This window comes from Hydra vulgaris, chromosome 04, assembly GCF_038396675.1.
Source record: "Hydra vulgaris chromosome 04, alternate assembly HydraT2T_AEP".
NCBI lineage: Eukaryota > Metazoa > Cnidaria > Hydrozoa > Anthoathecata > Hydridae > Hydra > Hydra vulgaris.
Window position 1 is genome coordinate 3,533,203 of NC_088923.1, and position 19,522 is coordinate 3,552,724.

Consider the following 19,522-nt stretch of genomic DNA (forward strand, 5'->3'; position numbering starts at 1 on the left):
ACAGAAATTGACAGAAAAAACATAATAAACCAATGAAATGAGTTCTGACGTCAAAACAAAAAAAATTTAATTAATTAGAAAATTGATCAATCACCCATATTTGGCATACAGCTATAGCTTATTTTGATTGTGTTTCTGTTAAAAATATTGTGGACTCTGCAATTTATTGGGAAGTGTTTGTTGATCAAGGTTAAAAAGCTTTTTCCTATATTAGTGCTAACATTTTCGCTGAGAGGACGGTTTTTGGTATGAGGTAAATTTAAATTAGGGTGATATGAAAGTTTGTAATTAAAAGCGGATCTTAATAGTGTGTCATAGTGCATAGGAGTAGATCTTTGGAAAATTTCTTTACTTGACAAATTTGCTGACAATCTTAACTCAAATGAATGCAGAAGCTGCTTTAAAATATTATGCAGGTGGTTTGAATAAATTAAATTCCCACAAGTTCACAAACTTCAGCACCGTCAAATCCTCCTATTGTAACATCAAATAAGCCACTTGAGTTTTTAATCCTAACTTCATCATCATTACATAATGATTTTCTTGCGTGATAGATCAATGTTTTATGGTTAGGGTCAATGTTTAGATGCTGCTCAGCAAAATGAATAGTGTTATTAAGAAGTTTTTCAGTAATCAAAGGGTAAAAATCAACAATATCAAAAATAAGGAATTTATAAAGGCGTATATTACTGATGCAAATAAACCAGTTTGTATTATCTTGGGTTTTTTTCCACTGATTAAGATGAAGTTTCTTTACAAGTTCAGAGTTTATGTTGGAAAGTATAACTTTACTAATTCTTTCGATTTCATTTTTGTCAGGGTTTAATAAACAGACAGTTGGATTATTTGTAAAGTTTTCTTTATGATCTTTTAATTTTATAAAGCAATTTGAAGAAGTCTTTTTTAAATGCACACAATCAACAAATTATGAACAACAAAAAAATTCCACCTAAACCCAACTGCAATTGCCTTAATAAAAATACCTGTCCTTTATCAAACCAATGCTTAACAAAAAACATTATATACCAAACCAAAATAAGTTCCAATAATCCTACTAACACTCCTGTCAACAAATCCTACATCGGTATAAGTGAAACACCATTCAAAATTAGATATGCCAACCATATAAAATCATTTAACATTCTAAAACACAAAAACGACACCGAATTATCAAAAGAATTTTGGAAATTTAAAGATGCCAACTTAAACCCAGTTGTTAAATGGAAAATAATTAGGCAATGCAATGCTTACAACCCAACCACGAAGTCCTGCAAACTATGCACAAAGGAAAAATATGAAATTCTATTTTCCAAAAATAAAAATCTGCTAAACAAAAAAAGTTGCTATCCAAGTGCAGGCATCGATACAAATTTCTTCTCACCCTATTTGACACGGGTGATTGATCAATTTTCTAATTAATTAAATATTTTTTGTTTTGACGTCAGAACTCATTTCATTGGTTTGTTATGTTTTTTCTGTCAATTTCTGTATTTTGTATTTTTTGATGATTTTTTCTTAATTTAAATAATAAAATATGGCTGATGATCGCCGAAGGGCATGAAACTTTAGATTCCATCACAAAGTTGTATTTTTTCAAATAATCAAACTCTTTATATATTATATATTATATATTATATATATATATATATATATATATATATATATATATATATGTGTGTGTATATATATATATGTATATATACATATACATATGTATATATACACATAAGCGTGTACCTGTGTACAAAATATTTTCTATATACCTTTTCAATATCATTCATTTCTTTAGGACTAACACCACGTATAGAGCAGCACTGTGATGAGTCAGTTACATCTGATAATGCAGTATGGGCTTTGCCATCAATCACAGTAATTTCAATTTTATGGTCAACATCAATAGACTTACCATTAAATAGGATACAGCTTGTTTTAGTTAGCAGTTTGATCTTGTTTTTTAATATCAATTCCTCACAAGGTCTGCAGTTTCCTCTACAATGCAGGTGATGGTTTAGAATTTTTCCAAAAAAAAATCTTTTTATCATTGAGGAGAGATGAGCTCTAAAGGCACATGTATAAAGGCATGTAATAAACAGAGGCTCCTCACTCTTCAGATTCCTAGTACACTCATTATTATTACATGTTTGTTTATAAATACTATGGCCACTTGAGCCATCAAAACCAGCTTTGTATATTAGAGTTACTCTATTATACTCATTTGCATTTACAATACTAGTTTATGTGTCCAAAAGCCTTGTTGTAGTGTGATCCAGTAGATTCTGAAGTGGAACACTTGCAGTATAGTCAATGTTTTTAGGATAGCATTGATCTTTTGCCAATCTAACATTGTTATATGTTGGATAGAGATTACATTTCATTTCAACAGCTTTGTTTTTTATCAGTTGATAAGATGTCTTTGTCAAATTACAATCAAAAATAAGGGCCAAAGTTTCAACAGTAGACATATAAAATTAGGATATATTATCCACTAACAATTTTTCTGCTAATTTGGCTTTTTTAGGCTCATTATTTTTTTCCAAATTTGACTTTAGTTGCAAATAATAGTTGGCTGGCTGAGTATTGATCCATTTCAGCAACTATTTTATACTTAGATCACAAAGAAAACTCATCAAAATTTAAAGTAGGACTACCAAGAGGAGTAGTAACAACTGTTGGAGTAGCAGGTGGAACATATGCAGAAGGTATAAAGTCAGAATCCAACCATTTGGCATACTTTTTCTCAAATGCTGCAGCTTTGCGGCTAACATCATTCCAATGAGACTTTAAGTTCTTTAAGAATACAATTAATTTTTTACTTATAATTTCAGAATCGTTTTTGTTAAAAACAAAAGGATTGAACTGTTAAAACTTGGACAGGTGTCATTGTTATACAAAGTGCAAATTAAACAGATTGCAGCACTAAATTAATTTCGCCATTTGTTAAGCAATGTCCTGCAATTATGATTTAATGTGCAACCATTGCACCTTGAAATAATAATTGTTGGACAACAGTTTTGCTAGTTTACTGCTAACTGTCAATTTATCAAATTATTTGAAAATTTGAAAGTACCATGTGTATAATTGGTTTTAACATTAGAAGTTTAATGTTTTTATGATGAAAAAAATGACAAAAACTTTCAAGACATCGCTCCAAAAATATGAAAACTATAAACTTTTTTAATGGCTCAACAGTTACCTAATTTAAGTTGGGTTAAATTAAAAGCAGAAGTTTCTAAAAAGAAACTTGAATAGAAGATCTAAGAAAAGCAATAACAAAAGTATGGTGTTGTCTAATGTTGTGAGTTTCTTTGTTTTGAGTTGCCTCAAAGCTAATAAAAATAGAGGTTGTTCTTAAAGCTTGAGGAGTCCATGCAAAGTTCATGTTTTTGAAATGCATAAAATATGCAGTACAATGTTTTTTGCTATAAATTATAAGTGGTCTGTAGGATCTTTTTGGCCACCACTGTATAATCAAAATATAATATAGGAAAACCTTTGGTTTTTTGAAAAATAATTTAATGATTGTACAACATCCAAAAATATTTGGATAATTTAACCTTATACTCTTATACATAAACTATAATTTGTAAGAAAAATAACTTACATCATAATTTCGTGAATCAGGTACCAAGTATTGTTTTGCATAATCCTAATGAAAAAGACTTTTACAAAAATATAGTTTAAAAACAACTTCATGTCATGCATACAATGGTGCAACTGTTATAATAAGCATTAATATAGAATATATTATTGCCATGTTTATAATAGAATAAAACATATAAACAATAAATAATAAAGTAATAAAGTAATAAATAATAAAGTAAGATAATATTACAACTTTTACGTTATTAATTTCATTTATTAATATGCTAACAACAAACATGTTTTTTTAATAAACAAGAAAACATGTTTGTAAATACCAATTATTAAAAATAAAGTAAATAAAAACAAATTATAATCTTACAGGAAAACTAGTATCCAATTTGAATGTTTTTCTGAGTGTATTGTAATCCAGATATGTTTCAATATTAAACACTCCATTTTCAAATGTAACATTACTTTCAAAATTAAATTTAGTAAAATCTTTAGTGTCTGAGTATCGAACAACTAAAAAATAAATATATACATATATATATATATATATATACATATACATATACATATATATATATATATATATATAAATATATATATATATATATATACATATACATATACATGTATATATATATATATATATATATATATATATATATATATGTATATATATATATATATATATATATATATATATATATATATATATATATACATATATATATATATATATATATATATATATATATATATATATATATATATATATATATATATATATATATATATATACATATATACATATATATATATATATATATATATATATATTTGCTTGTATTCCTCTATCTAAGAAGCCTCAATAAATACATAAATCATGAACTATTATTTTTTGTTTCGCTAGCTTTTTGTATTATCTGATTATTTACATATTGGTATTATTAATACCAATAGTAAATAAAAAGTAGTGTTTGATGAGATGTGGTTTTTATACAAGATATGAACATGAAAAACTGTTTTCAATATCATATTGAATGAGGAATGAAACCAATAAATAAATTTGTTTTGAATTAAATTTGGAAATTGAAATAACAAAATTTGATGAATTGTTTAAAAGAACTGCATATCTATTAAGATGTGCAGTTTTTTCTAATAGTGATGATCAAATTATTTTTTTACCTAGATTTTATGCTGATACTCTTTTTTAATATAGGGATTTATTATTTAGTTAAATTTGAGGATGGAGTGGCAGTGGGTTCTGATTTCTGGTTAGTACAAGAATCAGCAAATGAGAAAGTTAGCAATTCTTAATCACAAAGATAGGCCTCTACCTTATTAATTTAAAAATATTGAAAATTGAAGGTATTTAATTTGTATGTTTTTGTATAGTTTTGATTAAAAGAAAATATAAACTATAATTTTCCAGACTATAAAAAGATAAAAAGGGAGAGGCTTAATCTTTGCACCACACTGATTTTTCTTCAAGCAACCAGGAAAAAACAACAAATGGTTTATTTTATGGTTGGTTATTGGTAGATTTATTTTGCATTTTAAGTATATTTATTTTGTATTTTTTAAATGCTAAGATTCTAAATGTAATACTAATTTTCTTACATTGAAATATTGTATTGTTATTGTTGTATTTACATTTAAAATAAATTTTATGAATATTTTGTTTGCAATTTTAGGAGTCCTGATATTGCAATAGAGAAAAAAGCAAAAAAATGGAAATTCTAAAATCAAAAATAATCAAAATTCATCAATCAATCAAGCAAATTCTAGTTCTGAATCTTCAGATAGTGAACATTTGGTACCACTCTTTCCACCACCCTCACATTGACAGTTGACATCCACAACTTCCTCAGATCGAATTGACAAACCTCCGCCAGCTAGTTCTAGCACAAACATCACATCTTCAATTAGTAAGTTTTGCATTAAGACAATATTTTAGCATATACGTTGTTCAATGATTTTTGTTAAAAATGTTCTTTTTTAACACCTCATATGTAGAGTCTGAAAAAAGACTTTTTTAGAATTCAATTTAATTAATTGAGAAGAGTAAAGTTGTAATTAAGAAAAAGTAAGATAATTGACATATGGATTTTAAATTAATGTAACTATGCTGAATAATGATATAGCTGTCTAAGTGTAATTGGTGACACTCACTGAATTATCAGTCACAGCTCAAATATATTACTATTACCATTACTAAATGAGAACAGTAAATTTGTGACTTAAAAACATATTATGTAATTAAGAAATACAATATGTAACTAAGAAACATAATGTATAATTAAGAAAAGTAATATTCATTTTTATATAGTTCCAATCGGAGAAAATTCAGAGTTATGTGAGTAACACCTAAAGCAAATGTCTCTTGGTCATGATACAAATGCAAATCTTCCACTCTTTATATTTCCATTAAAAGAAATGGACAAACTCCTAGAATTGAATAGGATTTTTCTGGAAGATACTGAACGTCTATCAAATGCAGTAAGCCTTATAATATCATTATATAACATAAAAAATATAAAATTGTACATAATTTTTTTAATTGAGAACTCAAATTTGTATATTTTTTCTATTTTAAATTGACTTAATATAGTGATTTTTATAAGCAATAACCAATGATAAAAGTTTATTTCTGTATAGGTTACTTTTTTATCTTTAATTGGAGAAAGTGATCTTGATGACTGTTTAAGAAAAGTTGTGAAGACAATTTTAATAGCTAAACTAGTAATGCTATATAAATTTGCAGGAGGAAAAGTGAAATTCTTTCTATCATAAGCAAGATTTTTGAATCTTTATTTAACAAACACTTATTCTCTCATCTTAAATCTAATAACTTACTTTCTGATCATCAATATAAATTTTGATCTTCTTGTTAGACAGCTGATTTGTTAACAGTAATAGCCAATAGGTTTTATCCTGCATTAGATAAAAGTGGAGGGCTAAGGATATCATTCCAAAAGCTTTTAATAGAGCTCAGCATGTTTGTTTCTTCATAATCTTTCTTCTTACGAAGTATGTGGTAACATCTTTAAGATTATTGAGTCGTTCCTTTCCTATCATAGTATGAAAGTTATCCTCGATGGACAGCATTCTTCTTCATACCCTGTAACTTCAGGGAATCCTCAAGGTTCAAAGTTCAAAAGTCCTTGGCCCTTTACTCTTTTTACTTTTACATTAAAGATCTTCCAGATATGCTCACATACATTGGCATTAGTCACATATATTGGCATCTTCCAGATATGCTCACATACAGGTGGCATTGTTCGCTGATGATATTACTATTTATTCTTGTCATAATAAGAAGCCTACACTCTCTCATTGCTTGGAGGGGGCATTTAAGCTTAAAAAGGATCTCACTTCTGCTACAGCATGGGCTCACAGTGGCTGGTGTAATTTAATTCAGACAAAACTCGTTTTTTTCAGCCAGTTGTTATCACAATAATTTAGATCTTCCTTTATTTACGAATGGTGATCTACTTGATGAGTCATCTACCTTTAATCTTCTAGGATTAACTCTTACTTGTGATCTTTCTTGGAAACCGTTTATCAAATCCATGGCATTTGCTAAGGTTGAGTCTCTTTTTCATACTGAACACTTTCTTACTCCATATTCTATTCTTTATCTCTATAAATCTCAAACCCAGCCTTGTATGGAATACTATTGCAATATCTAAGGTGGATCTTCTAATAAAACCCTTTCTCTTTAAGGCAAGGTTCAAAAACGCATTGTAAACATAGTTGGACCTGCTCTTACAGCCAACCTCCAACCATTATTACATTGTCGTAACTTTGCTTCTCTTTCTCTTTTCTACAAATACTATAATGGACACTTTTCTAAAGATCTAGCATGCCATCTACTAAAATTCAGTTTTGTGTTACTTGTCATTCTATTAAATCTCATTGTTTTTCTGTTTTTTTTATAGTGGTTAATTTGCAGCCTTGTTGGAAGCAAATATGCCTAAAAAAAAAAATTTCCTTTAAAAAGGTGCATCACCCGGCCAATACAGTCAACATACTGTTGTATAGTATGAAACAAATATTTGAGGTCAGCAATTTTTCGCCGACCTCAAATATTTTAAGGTTGGCAGTTAGGTCGGCAATGCCAAATGCCGACCCTAATTCTGAGGGTTGTATATATATATAAATGTATATTATATATATATTTAACACAAATAGTTCAAAAACAAAAATATAAACTCGAAAAATCACAACATTATCCAACATAATTAACATAACATATTCAAAGGTAAACATACTGGGGTTTACTTGTTCACGAGTATAAAATACATATGAAAACTTAATATGGCCTCCATAGTACACCAACGGATATAATGTAACATATGTTTCTCCATTAAAGATACCTTCTGTATATTGCCAAATAACACCTAAAGTTAAAAGTAAATGATCCAAAAAGTACAATAACAAATACATCAATTTATTACAAATAAAATCTGAGTCTTTTTTAAACAAGAATGTTTAATTGCATGCTACCTAAGTAACTTTTTACTTGCTTGTATTTTTATTTTTTATTCAAAGTTTTAATATTGATATTGACCTGTGACTCTCCTCAAGAAAATATAAAATTAAATCAAAACAATAACAAATAAATGTAAGCAATTTAAAACAGTTAGCTCTTTTAAAATTAAGAACTCAGTGCTTGTTATAATATGAAATGAAACAAGTTTTTATAAAAAATTCCTTTTTATATCAAGGAAGATAAAGGCTACCGTAGTAAAAAATTACAACTATTTGACTAAATATCAAACAATGGATGGGCTGATGATTTATAGTTAAATTTTTAAAATTTTGCTTTTAATTATAAGAAAATAAAAAGAGAATATTATAAAACGCTGTTAACTTTCTAGTCATAGTTGAAGAAAAATTAAAAAATGCACTATGCCATGACCCCTGGAAAACATTTAATGATATGATAGAACTTCTACTAGTAATCACAGGGATTTAAATCTAAAAATCTGATTAAATTATCCCTGGAAGAAAATCTGGTTTTAAATATTAAAAACTTTAATGTAAAGAAATTTTCTTAGCTTGCACTTAAGAATATTTTAAATTTTATTATGGTTTTTAACGTTTACACAAAAATCTAGAACTGTTTGTTTCCAATTAGGAAAACCTTAAGAAGTAGCAAAAGATTTTTTACAGCCTTGAGGTTCAGTTTAAGAGTGTCAGTACATGTCAGTGTATGTATATATATATATATATATATATATATATATATATATATATATTTTTATTTTTTTTTCTTTAGATTATTCACCTACCCAAGGCCCGAGGGGGGCCACTAAAGTCGAGGAGGCTACTCATTTTTTTGTGTTTTTGTGTTTTTTTTTTTGTTTTTTTTTTAGTTGTTATTCGTGGTGCAACCCTCTCTCAACTCTTAAACTCCGAAACACGAACCTTGCCAAGCAAGGCCGCTGCGCGGAGAAACTAAGTTGAGCGCGGTACTTCCAGGGACGTGGTGGGAGTCGAACTCCGAACCTCTCGCTTACAAAGCGAGCGCTCTTACCACTACCGCATATATATATATATACATATATATATATATATATATATATATATATATATATATATATATATATATATATATATATATGTATATATATATATATATATATATATATATATATATATATATATATATATATATATATATATATATATATATATATATATATATATATAGTGAGGTTCAATATAAGAATGAGGTGAGAACTTGAGGTTCAGTTTAAGAGTGTCAGTATATGTTAGTGTATATATATATATATATATATATATATATATATATATATATATATTTATATATATATATATGTATATATATATATATATACATGTAAATATATATATATATACATGTAAATATATATATATATATATATATATATATATATATATATATATATATATATATAAATATATATTTGAATTTATTTAACCAAATAAATTCAAAAATAGTCAGAACAGTGAAACAAATAGAAAATCCAGTAATTCTTTTTTCTCACAATGTTTTTATTTAAAACAATATAATTACCAAACAAAATTACTTATACAAAATATTTTTTTATATATATTAATTAAAACTATTAGCACTAGAGGCCTTTCAAATAATCATCAGTAGTGCTGTTTTTAGTATTATATAAGATATTTGTATTAAAAACAAAAATAACTTAATTTTCATATTGTTGCTATGGGTAACTATTGATTGTAAAAGATTGAATTGTAATTATATACAGGAAATATCAATTAAATGTATCATGTTTTTGTTTGTGCAAATACTTTTCATACGAAAACAAAAAACTTTCGTTGTTAAGCTCAAGAAAGACGAAAAGTTGGAAAAAAGGTTCAATTACACTTTTGTGCAAACATATACTGGTAAAACTAATAATTTAAGATTACGTATAAACGGACTTATTTCTAGTTGCAGAACTGGTTTATCAACTGATCGATTTTACAACCATGTTTATACCCGTCAACGTGCCCACATATTTATATACACAATATTTCATAGAACTTTGACATTAATGAGCTACTCTTGAGCAAATGGCATGCTTTTGATAACTTGCCATAATGTCAATAAAGTTATACTTATTATAATCATTAATACTATTGCAAAAATGATTTATGGAAAATAAATAGCTGTTGTTGTTGTTGTCATATTTCATACCATGGTTTTAAAACTTCATAATTTCTGATGAATATATACAAAGTACCAAATTAACAATTTGAATTTCTATTGAAATGAAAACTTGTTAAATGTTGGTAAAACTGGAAATTTATCACTTGACTAAAGTAATAATTGTAACAGCATAAATATACAATCAGCATATATATTAACCAAAACATTTTATATACAATCAATTAATACAGTAAGGTACAGGTCAATTTTTGTATTTTAATTATTTGTAACTTTTTTCAAATAAAAATTAATTCGTTTAATGATATAAAAATCCTTAACACTTTCAGGTTCATTAGATATTAATGCATGAAAAAAATCAAAAGATAAAAATATTTTGTTTTTAATAAAACTTGAAAAACAAAGAACAATTTTTACCTATAGGTTCTTCATAGTTATTTAAACTTCCATAAATCAAACTAGCGAAAATAGTGACTTGTTGTTGAAATTTTTTAACAACCATTACCTTTTCCATATCAAAACCTAAAATCCATAAACATATTTGTCAACAAAAGTTTATCAACACAATTATAGATAAGGAAGTAGTAAATGTTTGATAATTTATTTAACTTAATTTAAAAAAAAAAAATGTATTAAATGAAAAAATATTTTCATTTAATACAATTAGCTTTTATATTAATATATTTTATCTATTTTATCTATTATCTCTATATTTTAATTTTTAATTAAAATTTTTCAATTTAATAACATAAGAATTAAAAAAATTTACTAATAGTTTATTAATGTAACTTTAAGAAAATTTTTTTTAATTTCTGATTTAGAAATATTTGTATTTTGGTTTTTCATCATTTTCTTAGCTGCAAATATGCAGCAAACTGCAAAGTTCCAGAATGTAGATCTATTAAGTAATTTTTTTTTTACTTTAATTTCTCTTATGAATGTATTATTATTTTTTTATGAAGAGCAAAAAATTGTATTTAAAAATTTATATTTGACCTGCTTTCGGACAAAATTCTGTTTTGGCCGATATTTTGGTTTCAGTACTTTTTATAATTTTGGTAAAAATCAAAATTTTGGTTGAAAAACATACCAAAAACCAAAAAATTTGTAAGATTTTAAATTTTTATCTAATTTAGAAAAATAGTTATTTTTTAGAGTTTTTACAAAATACCTCCAAAAAATCTTGTTTTGTTTAATAAATTCATTTTTAATTTTAATTTCTATTTCTCCGAGATCAGGAGATTAAATGTGTTACACTTTATTGTTTAGAGTTTTCTTAAAGTTGAAGTTTTACTTTTTTTTTTTTAATCACTATTTTTTAATCACTATTTTTTTAAATTTTTGCCTTAGCAAACATTAAAATTCTTATTCTTAGAATTAAAGTTGCTTTTTTTCAAAAAATGGAGAAACTCTCAAAATCAAAATTAAGTTTTTTCAAAACTATTTAAGCAGCCTTGAATTTTTTGTAATTTGTAAATTTAAAATTGATTTTGCATTATTTAATCATAAAAAAGTTTATAAATAATAGTGTAATTTCCTAGAGTGAAACCATAGTATAGTAGCTAAAATAAGAATGAAAACATCGAAAGATGTTTTCATGGTCCAATTATAAAGTTTCTTATTATGGCGAAGAAAGAAAGCAACAGTTAAGTTCGCTACATAAGAAAATATTTTATCACAATAAAATCTGCTGGACATCAAGCTGCATTAAAGTTGGTAGAAGAAGCTAAAAAAGAGACTCTTTCAAATAATATTTTTAAGTCTTTAACCTGTGAAAAAATCATAAACATTTTTCGATCTGCGTATAAAGTTACAAAAGGAAATTAGTCCTCTAATAACTATAAAATGGAAATTGATCGTCGAAAAATTAGCAGAGTTGAAATAGGTTGTACTCCCTATTTCTACAAACGCATGCATTAATATAGTCAATTATATAGGTAACAAAATGAGACAAAAAATTATTGCAAAAGCCATAAAATCAAAGAGTAAGATTTTGTTAATAATTGATGAATCAACCACTATAAGCCAAAAATTAACACTAAAAGTTTAAATTCGATGCTGTGTAAAAAGCAGTGGAATGAGTTTAACAACTCATTTTTGGATTTAGTGGAACTTAAAAGTGTTACAGCTAAAGAATTTTTTGATGCTTTACTTGAATTTGTTCATTCTTATGGAATGAAAGAAGAATATTAGATAAATTATTTAGTTTATGTAGCATGTGAGGTAGGATGCAAAAGTGACATTTTCAAATTTATCACTGAAAAGTTTCCTGCTGTTATGGTTTGGCATTGTGCTAATCTTAGACTGGCATTATCAGGCAATTATTAGGGACCGTTAGCAAGATAAGTATTAAAGGATTCAAATCATTTCTTGATAAGCTTTATGTCGTATATCGTGCTTTCTCAAAAAATAGCAGTATCACATTCATGCCCAGAATTGCTTGTTTACCTGCTAAAAGTTTAGTTCATTTGGTAAACGCTCTACATACTATCCTCATTTTCTCAAGTGAATGGCAATGAGGATTTTCAAAGATGAATCTGATCATCACACTGACAATGGCTTCATTATTAAAAAAAATTGTTTCAACGTTGTTGTTCATTAAATTAATGGGACCACAGCTGACAAGCTTCGATCCTTCAAAGTTGATTTGTAGTTACTTAGTGGAAGATAATCAACAGTAGACACTAAGAACAAGAAAAGGAGACGAGATGAAATATCAAAAAATAATTGGAAAAAAATTGGGATTTGATATAAAGGTTTATAGCTTTGTAAAGTTTGTATCTTGTATACAATGACGTGACCCCCTCACCCCACTCACCCTCACCCAAAAAAAAAGAAAACACTTGTTATTATTTGAAAAAAAAAAAAACTTACAATGGAAAACGGCTTCTTTTATTTGTTCCTGTCTTATAAGGTACAAATTGAATTGCTAATTTCTCCCTCATTTTTGATATATAAAGAAAAATACAGGTAAGTTCTGACACCCTTTTTTTGTGTGGAAATAAAGCACTATATATATATATATATACATATATATATATATATATATATATATATATATATATATATATATATATATATATATATATATATATATATATATATATATATATGTATATGTATATAATACATTCGCTTACAAAACTTGCAATATTTATGAACTACCTCTTTACGACCACATTAAACTACTGAAAAGAAAGTCTCAAAATCATATAAAAAAGCCATTAAAATTTGAAAATGCTATAAACCTCGATGTCACATTAAAGTACCACAAAATCAATTTCCAAAACACAAAACCTTGCCGCCTACTATATCCAGCAAAGAACAAACTTGGCATTCGAAGTAAAACCTATTTAGTGGAAAAATACCTGCTGAAGTTATCAAATGGTTCAAAAATACTAAAAAAAAGAAATAATACACTTTTATTCAACTTGACATCACCGAATTCTACCCCTTCATTACACCTACTACACTGAAAAATGCTTTAACGTTCGCAAAACAAGGCCTGCTTTGATGGAGTCAAGATTTGTGAGCTGGTAAGTCTATATATATTAAACTCATTATCAGAAACTGTTACCAACAGCGAAATGGTCCTTTACTGAGACGACGAACTGATAGCGATGCGTAGAAAGTCTGCCGCACAAATAGATAGAATCTATAGATAGAGATTATAACAGAAATTTATAAATAATTGGTTCCTAAATAGAAATTAGGACAAACCTTTAAATTGCCAACTTCCTAGACATGACTTTTAATTTGGAAAAAGACTCATATCATCCTTTCAAAAAACCAAACAGCAACTTACTTTACATTCATACGGAGTCTAACCACGGCCACCAAATGTCAAACAAATTCCAATTGCTAACAACAATAGATTATCTCAAAATTCTTCTGACAAAAAAATATTTAACTTGTCAATTACAGAATAAAACAAAGCTCTAAAAAGAAATGGTTTCAAGGATTTTCAATTTAAATACAACCCTAAAAACAATACCAGAGTAGCCCCAAACCAAAAAGAAAAAGAAACATTATCTGGTTTAACTCACTATATAATATAAGCATCCTGATAAATACAGACAAAACTTTCTTACAACTAATCAACAAACACTTTCAAAAACCAAGTCAGCTTCATAAATTGTTTAACCACAATAAAAGTCATCAATAGCTGCACAAGCAACATAGCAAAAATTATAAAGAATCACAATAATAAAATTATTTCAATGAACCCAACAGCCATTTTAGCTTGCAATTGTAAACTAAACGAAACCTGCCCTATTAACGGAGATTGCAGAATAGCAAAAGTAATTTATAAGTGAATGTTATCATTCCCAAACATACCCAACAAAATATATATAGGTTCAACAAAAGGTGGGAGAAAAGTTATATGGCAAACCACAAGCAATCGTTTAAGAACAAAAAACTTAAAAATTTAACAATGCTTTCAAAATATCAGATTTTTTACCTGATAACTGCATTTAGCATCAAACTTATAGTTGTAAAAAATATGTAGCTATAAACATGTTAAAATATATAAATATATATATATATATATATATATATATATATATATATATATATATATATATATATATATATATATACATACATATATATACATACATATATATATATATATATATATATATATATATATATATATATATATATATATATATATATATATATATATATATATATATATATATTTATATATATATATATATATATATATATATATATATATATATATATATATATATATATATATATATATATATATATATATATATATATATATATATATATATATATATATTAGGGATATGACTTTTTAATTTTTTTTCAAATAAAATGTTTCCTGTATCATAAATCGATGAACTTTTACCTAAAATCATGAAAAAAGGCCCAAATAGCTTTCTGCAACAAAAAAAGGTCACCCCCAAAATAAAAATTTGATTTACCATTTTTATACATTCATTTTTGACCGATGTTTTAATCTTAAGCTTAATTCTCAGCTTAATTCTATTTATTTCATTATTTTGTTATGAATTTATAAATATAACGCCACACGTTACCATGGCAACGAAACGGCCGTGTGCCGGCAAATACTTGGAATTGTTATGTGATGACGTCATTGTGTTACCACGGTGATATAGACGACTGTAACAGACTGTAGAAGATTATAGAACTTAGTAGAACATTCTGGAAGCTCTAAATAATTATATAAGCGAGCTGCTGTCAGAGCTCAGTGTTGATAATGTGAATAGTTCTATGAAGTACTCTGCGTGTAACTGAGCTAATAAGGAACTACTGTAGCGAACTAAAGACGCTGTAAGTGTACGAAGTATAAGTAGTTGTAGCATTATCGTTAGGATACGGACTGGATTATCGAACTGTTATCAACATTGACTGGATTATCGAACTATAATTTGATTACTATACAGTTAAAGTATTTTATTAATTAAACGACTTTATTAAACGGATATTTACGCTCAGCTATCCGTAAAGTCGTAACAATATTATATGATGTCTCACAAGAAAAGTCATACCACAGTAACAAAGAACAAGAAGACTTGGACTAAAAATTTGGTGAGATTTCAAGAGTCACACAGAAGAAGAGGAAGCGTGGCTGTAGAAGAACATTCACTCGATGAAAAATCCAGAATACCACTTCAATTGCAGATCGTAGGAAGATACCAGTTTCTCGGAGCATATGTTAAAGGAAGAAAAGAACGAATAGACCAAATTTCTAAGGAAATTACAAAATTGTGGGACAATAAACTGAATTTTCCACGTGTGTCTGATCAAGTGATAAGAGCAAAGCTTATGAAGGTGCTGAAGGTCTATGATGAATGTGTCAAGCGTGGAAAATATGATGTTCTCAATGCATTATTTGACATCACGAAAGTGAATGGCCAGTGGTTATCCTCGGAAGATAAACGTCTATACCACCTACAAAAAGAAAGTAAAGGACAGGTAGGGTACTCAACAGGACAAGTGGCAAGTAAAGAAACCATTCACCCTTCCAAGAGAAGGAAAGTCCACAGACAGTGGTACTGAATCTGAAAACTGCAAAAGTAAGAGCGAAGATGATGAAGACGGCGACGGTGATAAAGACGATGATGAGGACACTCAGAAAAAAACTAGAAAGCACTACAAAAGTAAATTTGCTGTAAGTATGGTTACATCAAGTGGAGTTTCCACAAAGAAAGCTGCTAAAATATGCAATGTATTATCACAACAAGGTATTGATATTCCAACTCCAAGTCAATCAGCAATTTACAAGTCCATATTCAAAGAGGCAGGTAAATTAAAAAAAGAAATGATACAACAACTTAAAATGGAACAGTGGTCCTTACACTTTGACGGCAAACGAATAGATGATAAGGAATATCAGGTAGTTGTACTTCAGAATGAAAGAACTGACGTGAAACTTGATGCACTGCGTTTAAAAGATGGCAAAGCTGAAACTGTTGCTGAAAAAATTGCCAAACTTATTGATGAATACAATTTGTGGAATTCAATTAAGATGATCATTACTGATACAACAAACGTCAATACTGGGAAGAGAAATGGAGTTGTTGTGAAGTTGCAACGTATGTTTAAATTAAAGGGTGTCACAATACCACAATTTATCGGTTGTCAGCATCACGTACTAGACAGGATTCTCCGTCTGGTGATGGACGAAGAACTTGGGGGTGATACCAAATCTCCAAACATTGAATACCCATTTGTGTCTGAACTGTTGAATAAGTATGATGAACTGAAGGATAAGTTTGTGAATGGAACTGTAGAAATTCTTGATAAATCAGGGTGGAGAGACGATATGAAGTTTTTGTACCATTTAACAAGAGTGTTTAGGTTCTATGAAGAACAAAGAAACTTCCCTCTGATTCACTTTCAGAACATTCCTAATATGAGCAATGCCAGATGGAACTCAAGAGCCATTCTCGCCATTCTGGCGTTCATTCTTATGCCTGAAGCGAGAAAGAATTTGGAGAAGGTTTGCAGGTTCATTTCATATGAGTGGGCAGAACATTGGTTTAGTAGTCAAAAGTACAATGACAATGACTTCAAGAATTTATCTGATGTATTGAAGCCTTACAAAAAGGCATTGCAGTCATTCAAAAATCACTGGAAGAAAGAGCCATCCGTCATCGACATACCACGAAGTAATCAGATAGCTGAACGTGCAATCAAGGTGATGCAAGACCTGTATGCTTCCTGCAGAAAGAAAGACAAATTGCAACTTCGATTCATTCTAAGTAATAAGCGCTAGACTCTTTATGAGACGTGAGCATCATGTGACCCATGTACTAAACACAGTAGGCCTATAGACACAGACAGTTATGTATATTGTTGTACTAGACGCTTTGATACTGTTAATTTTGTAATACTTGTATAATTATATATCACATAATGTTTTTTGTTATATCACAGTACATGTTGCATATATAAATAAAATAACAACAGGAGTATGACTCTTACAACATCTTCAGCCTTTAATATTCATTTACTATACAAAAGTGTACCTATTGAAAATTCGATTTTTTGGTTTTGGGGTGACCTTTTTCAAAATATGTCAAAATGAAACATCTATTCGTTCTTTTTACATAAAAGTTCATTGAATTACGATACAGGCCTAGTAGGTTGCAAAAAAGTCATATCCCTAATATATATATATATATATATATATATATATATATATATATATATATATATATATATATATATATATATATATATATATATATGTATTGCCAAAATTTCTTTTTTGCACAATATAAATAAAACAGTTGAGAAATAAGCAAATTTTTTCCACTTATCAATAAAAATTATTTTTTCAACAAATGAAATAGCAATAAATGTTTTGACTATTTTATAATCATCTTGATTGAGATTGAAAAAAATATTTAATTTTGTATACAAATATAAATTTACTGTCATTATTAAAATTAAAACAATTATTGGTAGCATGGATATATTTGTATATTTGTGAAATTTTGTTTCTCCTGCAGTGCTCAATCATTCGTATTTTGAGGTGGCAAGAAACTTGACTGTTTCTCAGTATTAGATTCTGCCTCCAATAAATTTTATGATTAAGGAAAGTTTGTTTATTGAATGGAAAAATTCAGATATAAACAAACAGTTAAACCAATAGAACCGTTTAAAACCTAAGCTTGTCCGAAAATGAGAATAATTACTCCAAAAAGCACCGAAAAAACCCTTTGGTGGGAACAATATACACACCTTCCTGATAAGAAAAATCCAAGAATTGAAATCTTTTATGACCGTCCGAGAAAAAAATTCAATTTGAAGTTTTCAGCCCTGTCCAAAAATTTTGCAAAATGGAACAATATGTATCTTTGGAATAAAAATCATAAAAATCAGTCAGAAATTGTATTATAAAACATTTTGTTATTATTACAAATCCCTAGTGAGTAATATTTACTTCTAAACAAGTTTTTGTAATTCCAGGAAAAGGAGTTTTTGTCAAGTGTTAAATTCTGCATGGCAACTTTTTTTTAACTTCAAAGCAAAAATGCTAAATTCTGTTAAAAAAACATGATGATTCCTATGTTTGAACAAATGTACTCACGAATTGACAAGTTTTTTGATTAAACAAATCAAGAAATCAGTTTCATTCACACTTGCCTTTTCTGACTCACGATTTCCAAGTGGAACATGCAATACGTGTAGGGTTCTTTTAGGAAAAAAGTGCAAAGGTGAAAATATAACTCTCCCAAAACTTTATGATTTCACAGAAGTTCTGGTTAGACCTGAGGCACATGGTCAGCCTTGTGATTGCATTATTTGTCGAATTGGTCATTTGAAAGCACTTCAAAAGCACCCTTTGGAATCAGAATCTTCAGGAGCTTCAAAAAATTAAAGATGTTCAGACTGTCTCACACTTGTTGCAAGAGGAGTGTCACATCAGTGCAATCAATACACCTTCAGAGAAAATCTTAAAGAACTTGCTTCAAAGGATCCAAAAGCCAGTGAACAGATTGCATCGACTGTTATCTCAGCAAAACAGTCCTCACCTCATGGAACTGTCAGAATTGCGCAAAGTAGTGGAGGCCGTCCCATGCCAATTACTCCAGGTAAAGGCAATCTTGCTTAATACTTCAACAGTAAAAGTACTACATAAAATGTTTTGCATTTTAATAAGACCACTGCTTTTTAAGTGTCTTAAGTTGGTATTTTTTAAATTTCTTTCCTAAAGGTCCTTCAAACCCCAAGAGACTGTTTGGTGATGTGCCA

General features: G+C 27.9%; 1 protein-coding gene across 2 annotated transcripts in view; it reads right to left on the reverse strand.

Moving 5' to 3' along the window:
• LOC136079519 (uncharacterized) overlaps positions 1-19,522 on the reverse strand; it is a 226,572-nt gene that overhangs the window by 104,751 nt on the left and 102,299 nt on the right. For both annotated transcript variants that reach the window (XM_065795263.1, XM_065795264.1), the window contains 4 exons: positions 10,676-10,780; positions 7,863-7,991; positions 3,962-4,104; positions 3,602-3,646 (listed from right to left, as the gene is read on the reverse strand). In XM_065795263.1, the coding sequence (XP_065651335.1) occupies positions 3,602-3,646; positions 3,962-4,104; positions 7,863-7,991; positions 10,676-10,780 (422 nt within the window). The remainder of the gene's footprint in view (positions 1-3,601; positions 3,647-3,961; positions 4,105-7,862; positions 7,992-10,675; positions 10,781-19,522) is intronic.